This window comes from Penaeus japonicus, unplaced genomic scaffold (genome assembly GCF_977035675.1).
Source record: "Penaeus japonicus unplaced genomic scaffold, GWHDUDI00000001_assembly GWHDUDI00000028, whole genome shotgun sequence".
Classification (NCBI taxonomy): domain Eukaryota; kingdom Metazoa; phylum Arthropoda; class Malacostraca; order Decapoda; family Penaeidae; genus Penaeus; species Penaeus japonicus.
Window position 1 is genome coordinate 28,010,084 of NW_028234430.1, and position 7,500 is coordinate 28,017,583.

Here is a 7,500-nt window from a genome sequence, read left to right on the forward strand (position 1 = left end):
GAGACGAGAGAGAGAGAGAGAAGAGAGTCGTGGAGGAGATAGTTGAGAGAGAGAGAGAGAGAGTGAAGTGAGAGCGGAGAGGAGGAGCGGGATTGGGAGAGGAGTGGGAGAAAGGTGAGCGAGGGATGGCGGGAGGAGATAGAGAGAGAGAGAGTGAATCGAGAGGAGAGGGAGGTGGGGAACGGCTATGAGGAGGAGAGAAAGGGAAGGAGAAAAGAGGAGAGAGGCTGGGCAAAAGAAGAGGGCGAGAGCGGAAGGGTGGGGGGGGGAAGGATTAAGCGAGAGTAAGGAGCGAGGGCTCGAGTCGACTGAGAGAGAGAGATAACCTCAAATATCAATAGCGTGGTGTGGAGCGAGAGGAGACGATTGAGACGAGAGAGAGAGAGAGAGAAGAAGAAAGAGAGAGAGGGAGAGAAAGGCGGAGATTGGGAGAGGTTGAGGAGATGACGGAAGATGTGGGAGATTTGAGGACAAGAGGAGAAGTAGAGGAAGAGAGAGAAGGGGTATGAGAGAGAGAGAGAGAGAGATAGAAGAAGTGCGAGAAAGAGAGAAGAATGGAAGAGAGGCGAAAGGAGGAAGAAAGAGAGAAGCAGAGATTAAGAGGCAGAGAGAAAGTGAGAGATGTAGATAAAGAGAGAGAGAGAGAGAGAGAGAGAGAGAGAGAGAGAGAGAAGAGAGAAAGAGAAAAAGAGAGAGAAAGAGATAGATAGAGAGATGAAGAGAAAGAGATAGAGAGAGACAAAGAGATACACATTTAAAACAAACAAACAAACAAAAAAAGAAAAAAAAAACACAGACACCTTCCAACTTCCAAAAGCCACGCCTCCGAGCCAGGCCACCCAAGAATCACACCAAGTACCATTCTCACCGTAATCTCATCTGTGTAGCCACATGTTCTTATCAACCTTAATTAAGATCAGGATACTCTGACAATGCCCGTTTAATCCGAGTTCATGGCCTCCAGAATATGCATTGTTCCTTGGATTCAGTGTGTTACTATATTTGTATACGTTGTCATGAGGAATTGGTTTTGTAATGGCTTATAGTGCTTGTGTGTTGTGCTGTTTCGGGGTGTTTTTTTATGGTGTAGAACCTATTTGTAACGGTTTTTGGTCTCTCTCTCTCTATCTCCATTTTGTTTTCTTTCTCTTTCTCTCTCTCTTTCTTAATCTCTCTCTCTCTATCTCGTTTTCTCTCTCTCTCTCTCTCTCTCTCTCTCTTTCTTTCTCATTTCTCTCCCCTTTCTTTCTTACTCTCTCTCTATCTATCTATCTATCTCTTTCTCTCTCACATTCTTTCTATCTCATTCTCTTTCTCTCTATTTATATCTAACTTTCAATCTATCAATCTCTCTCTCTCTCTCTCTCTCTCTCTCTCTCTCTCTCTCTCTCTCTCTCTCTCTCTCTCTCTCTCTCCCTCGCTCTCTCTCTCTCTTTCCTTTCTCTCTCTCTATCTATCTCTTTCCCTCTCTCTTTCTATCTATCTTTTTCTCATTCTCTCTCTCTCTCTCTCTCTCTCTCTCTCTCTCTCTCTCTCTCTCTCTCTCTCTCTCTCTCTCTCTCTCTCCCTCTCCCTCTCCCTCTCCCTCTCCCTCTCCATCGCTCTCTCTATCTCTCTCTTTCTTTCTTACTCTCTCTTTCTATCTATCTCTTTCTCCCTCTCTTTCTATCTATCTCTTTTTCATTCTCTCTCTATTTATCTATCTTCCAATCTCTCTCTCTCTCTCTCTCTCTCTCTCTCTCTCTCTCTCTCTCTCTCTCTCTCTCTCTCTCTCTCTCTCTCTTTCTCTCTCTCATTCTGTTTGTATGTCTGTGTGTGTGTGTGTGTTTGTCTGTCTCTCTCTCATTTTTTCTCTCTCTTTCTCTCTCATTTCTCTTCCTTTTCTCTCTCTCTCTCTCTCTCTCTCTCTCTCTCTCTCTCTCTCTCTCTCTCTCTCTCTCTCTCTCTCTCTCTCTCTCTTTCTTTCTTACTCTCTCTTTCTATCTATCTCTTTCTCTCTTTCTATCTATCTCTTTCTCATTCTCTCTCTATTTATCTATCTTCCAATCTCTCAATCTCTCTCTCTCTCTCTCTCTCTCTCTCTTTCTCTCTCTCTCTCTCTCTCTCTCTCTCTCTCTCTCTCTCTCTCTCTCTCTCTCTCTCCCTCTCTCCCTTTCTCTCTCTCTCTCTCTCTCTCTCTCCCCCTCTCACTCTGTGTGTGTGTGTGTGTGTGTCTTTTTTTTCTCTCTCTCTCACTTTCTCTCTCATTTCTCTTCCCTTTTTTCTCTCTATCTATCTACCCCTTTCTCTTTCTATTTATCTAACTGTTTATCAATCCCCCCCCCCCTCTCTCTCTCTCTCTCTCTCTCTCTCTCTCTCTCTCTCTCTCTCTCTCTCTCTCTCTCTCTCTCTCTCTCTCTCTCTCTCTCTCTCTCATTTCTCTCCCCTTCTTTCTTTCTCTTTCTCTATCTACCTATCTATCTGTTTCTCTTTCCCTTTCTATATATCTAACTTTCTATCAATCTCCCTCTCTTTCTCTCTCTCTCTCTCTCTCTCTCTCTCTCTCTCTCTCTCTCTCTCTCTCTCTCTCTCTCTCTCTCTCTCTCTCTCTTTCTCCTCGCGTGTTACAAAATACTTTTAATTAATTTTCCACTCTCACCCCAAACCACTACCCCCCCTCCCCCACCCCCACCCCACCCCGGAAAAAAAGCAGCGAATGTGTTTCATGAAGTAAAGAAAGATAGAAAATCGAAGATATCGGTTATTTGATAGTGGAAAGAAAAGAGGAGGGGGAGGAGGAGGGGGAGGAGGAGGGGGGAGGTAGTAATATTAGATAAGAGAAAGAGGGGAAGGGAGAGAAGGAGGGGGTTGGGTGGGAGAGAGGAGAAGGGGGATGGGGAGGGGGGAGAGCGAGAGGAAGGGTAGATGAGAGATTCGTTAGTGAAGGGGAGGGATAGTGCGTATAAGGAGGAGGGGGAGAGGGGGAAGATGAGGAGGGGAGTGAGTGGAGTAATATAAAGAAGGGGGGGGGGAGAGGAGCAGAGGAGAAGAGACGAAGAGAGAGAGGAGGGGAGAGGGAGGAGAAGATCATTAATCATCATTATGATGGTGAGTTATGTTATCATCACTACGATCAACATAAATGTCATTATATCTATAAATGTCATAGATGTCATTATATATAACACTCTAGATCAACATCACCATGATTATCAACATCATGCTACCAATCATGTACATCAATATCATTACCATCGTCACAACCATAACAAGAAACCACTATTGACCAAAAAAAAAAAAAATCAAAGGAAGACAAGCACCATAATCACCTTTCGCCATGCCTAACGTGATGTTTTCTCACCATTATCAAAGTGTACACAAAGTGCTGACTCGATTATTGTAGTTCCGTAAGTCAAACATGAGCACGGGTGTGTGTGTATGGGGGGGGTGGGGGGGAGGGGGGGGTTGTGTGTCTTTGAGTAGGTGTTTGTGTTAGCACGTGTATGTGTGTCTATGGGAAGGATGGAGGGGGGGAGAGAGGGAGGGAGAGTAGGAGAGAGAGAGAGGGTGGTGGGGCTAAGGAAAGAAAACGATAGAGAGCGGGGGGAAGGGAAGGACAAAGAGAGAAAAAGAGAGAGGGAGGAAGGAGGAAAGGATAGAAAGAGAGAGGAGGTGGGTGAGGGGGGGGGAGGGGGGAGAACAAAGGGATGGAAGGCGAAAGAGTGGGAGAGGGTCAGAGAGAGAGAGAGGGTCAGAGAGGGAGAGAGAGAGAGAGAGAGAGAGAGAAAGAGAGACTTACAGAGAAACGTAAACAGACAGGTAGAGACAAATACAAAGATAGAGAAAGTACTTACATAATTACATACGCATATCGAATCCACAATCAATGCCCCTGCTTGTATTATGTTCTTTTTCCCTTAAATAATATCTTTCTCAATGGATGAAACACCAATACTTGGACACGAACGGATTTAGATTTAGATTTAGTGCAGGAAATGGTTGATTTTGTCAGAAAGGATTATCCAGTCTTCTTTTTTTTTTTTTTTTTTTTTTTACTATCTTTCCCTCTTTTGAAAGCCTGTTATTCAATTTCCTTTTGTGTTTCTTCTTAATCTCCGTAATTGTTTTGTGCTCAATCCTGTATTTTAAATCAGCTTGATTTTATTTTGAGTTATTATTTAGCTATCTCTATCTTAATCACGAGTCCAACTGTTGGTGTCTTTCTTTCCCTTGTTATTTTTTCTTCTTCTTTTTTATTAGATAAAGTTCTGATGGAGAAAAGTTAAAACCATCAACACAACATAGAATTTAACGTTTTACTGCCATCTTTCGCCTGATTGAATTTTTTTCTTCTTTACCTTTATTTTTAGAAACTAAATGAACTGGAAAAAAGTAATAAAAGACAGAAAAATAGATTTCAAAAACAGCAAAAGTTTTCAATTGTTTTTTCTCTCTCTCTTTCAGATTACTGCGTACAACATCTGGACGAAAACAGCTGTTGTCTCGCTAACAACTGTTGTTTGACTAACAGCTACTCTCTAACAGGTTACGTTCCGCTAAAAGCTGATATCTATATTTACGGCATCAATCTAACAAGTAGCTGTTGCCTAACTTACAGTTACAGTCTAACAAACAGCTGTTGCCTAATTTACAGCTGCAATCTAACAAACATCTGCTCTCAAACTAATAGCTATTGTGTGAGTGAAGCTGAGGGAAAATCTGTTCCCTTGGGAGACACTGATGAGGCTAAGCAGAACTGGTTATGCATCTCTCCCAAGACCCATTGTTATCTAAAGAAAAGTTAGAGAGAAAATAGAAAAAAGGAAAGAGAACGAGTGAGGAAAAACAGTTCCTGTAAGCAGCAGAGGAGTAATAATTTTGTGTGATAGCAAAACGAATAAAGACAAAAGTTGGAATCTCTGTGAAATAAAACTGAAATGTGAAAGCACTGACATTTATGGCGGGGCACGATTTGAGAAGAAAATATCCTTGTGTGATATAATAATAACAACAATACTAATAATAAGGATACATATAATTAAATGATTAATTAATACGGATTTGCATAAAGTTAACGAGGGGAAGAGACAAGAGCAGAAAAAATTAAACATCAAAGTGAATCTGTAACGTTCACAGGGAAGATCAAGGAGTCCAGTGTTAATCGAGCGCTGTGTGTTGAGTCTAATTTCCGGTGGCGTGAGAGACATCCTTCTGTCGTGACTGCTGCCACTGTAAGCATTCTCGCCAACGAACAATACAAAATACAAACAATATAAACAAATACGAAATAGAAAAATACTTCTTTTTTTTGTAATAGCAATTTGTATCGTTCTATTGGTAAGGATTTAACAAAAGAATTTCGAGTCGTTCGTCTGTTCGTGTGTGGGATTCGAAACATGAAACACGACTCCTGAAACCGAGTTCGAATCCCTACGACATGACTAGCGACTCCTTCTCCTCGGTCATGGCAATCCTCGGCCACGCAGCCACGACCTCGGACACCGTGTCCCCGACGATGGAAAAGGACACTTACGCCTCGTCCCTCTTGGGCAACTTCACCTTGGCTTCTAGCGCGGCGGGAGGCGTAGGAGGACACCCCCCACCCCCTCCTGCCGTCCCTTCGCTGACGCAGGGGACACCCGACAACCCTTCCTACCGCACGATCCTCGACAACCTCACCGTCTACTACCCCGACCTCCTCAACTACATCAACCTCACCAACTGGACCGACCTCCCGTTCTTACTCGAGGGCTCCGACGCGGGTCTCGCGGGCGGGGGCGGAGGCGCAGGAGCGTCCGACCTTCCGAGCAACGCCACGATCCCTTCCGACGAGACGATCCTCTACGACGTCCCGACGGGGATCGTGGTCCTGCTGAGCATCTTCTACGGCAGCATTTCCCTCGTGGCCGTCGTGGGGAACGCCCTGGTCATGTGGATCGTCGCCACCTCCAGGAAGATGCACTCCGTCACCAACTACTTCATCGCCAACCTCGCGCTGGCGGACATCATCATCGGCCTCTTCGCCATCCCCTTTCAGGTGGGTTCTCCAGGGGCGTTGGGGCGTCCCTGCCTGGCGGCCCTTTGGTCTGGATCTCTGGCTGGCTATCTAGCTAACTACCTATTTATTTATCTATCTATTTATATATCTATCTGTCTAACTGTTTGCTAGTCTACCATTTATCTATCTATCTATTTTTACATTTATCTATATATATCTATATATCTATCCTTTTATCTGGCTATCTATCCATTTATCTATCTATCTTTACATTTATCTATATATTTATCTATATATCTATCCATTTATTTGTCTATCTATCCATTTATCTATCTACCTATCTATTTATCTGTTTACCTTTCTACTTATCTACCTATCAATCTATCTATCTATACATTTGTCTATTCATCTATCTATCTAACATTGATGATTAATGTCGTGCATACGAATCACTGAATACTTATATTTCTCTCGCTCTCTCTCTCTCTCTCTCTCTCTCTCTCTCTCTCTCTCTCTCTCTCTCTCTCTCTCTCTCTCTCTCTCTCTCTCTCTCTCTCTCTCTCTCTTCTCCTTTCACTTCATCTTTTCTTTGTCTATCTAACTATCTTTTCTATATCTTTATGTGCATGAAAGAGAGCATGTGCGAGAAAAGGGATAGAGAATAATAGAACGAGATAGTGTGAGAAGAAGAGAGCGATAATATAGAAAGATTACAGGAGAAGAAAAAAAGAAAGAACAAGATAGAAAGATAGGGGGCAAAGTAGAATAGTGAATGATAGAGATAGAGATATGTAGATTGAGAAAGAAAGAGAGAGAGTGAGAGATTGAGAGGGAGAGAGAGAGAGAGAGAGAGAGAGAGAGAGAGAGAGAGAGAGAGAGAGAGAGAGAGAGAGAGAGAGAGAGAGGAAAATACAGAGAGAGAGAGGGAGAGAATATAATATAGATTGACAGAGTAAGTAAAAGCGATAAAAAAGACAAGAGAGCGAGAGAGAGAGAGAGAGAGATAAGATGAGGATAAGCCAGATTTGCGGAGCAGATGCTTCGTCGGGCGTATAAGTGATACAGATTTAGAAATAAAGAACAGAAGAGGGAGTGAGTACGAAGAGAGAGAAAGAAAGAAAGAAAGACACAAAAAAAATAGAGTGAGCAAAAGCGAGGAAAAAGGCATTCATTTTCCTCCCCACCCTCAGCATCTCCTTAGACGAACTTCCGATTCCAGATAAGTTCAATATCTGGGCCTGACACCCGCTCCCAGCATCCTTTTCCGGGGCCCAATCTCCTCCGCCCTCCATCTACATTTCATTTTCTTTTCTGATCCCTATAGGTTCAAGCGCCGTTGCTCTCTTGTTTCTCTGTCTGCCTCTCTCTCTTTCTCTTTCTTTCTCTCTTTCTCTCTCTTTATCTCTCTCTCTCTTTCTCTTTATCTATCTATCTATCTCTCTCTCTCTCTCACTTTCTTGAACTCTCTTGCTTATTCCGTCTTGTTTCTCTGGCTTGTTCTCTCTATCTCTCTCACGTCTCTC

At 43.2% G+C, this 7,500-nt stretch overlaps 1 protein-coding gene across 4 annotated transcripts in view; it reads left to right on the forward strand.

Moving 5' to 3' along the window:
• Window positions 1-7,500, forward strand: part of LOC122254868 (substance-K receptor) — a 58,617-nt gene that overhangs the window by 22,568 nt on the left and 28,549 nt on the right. For all 4 annotated transcript variants that reach the window (XM_043018728.2, XM_086553650.1, XM_043018729.2 and 1 more), the window contains exon 2: window positions 4,444-6,016. In XM_043018728.2, the coding sequence (XP_042874662.2) occupies window positions 5,417-6,016 (600 nt within the window). In that variant the 5' untranslated portion in view covers window positions 4,444-5,416. The remainder of the gene's footprint in view (window positions 1-4,443; window positions 6,017-7,500) is intronic.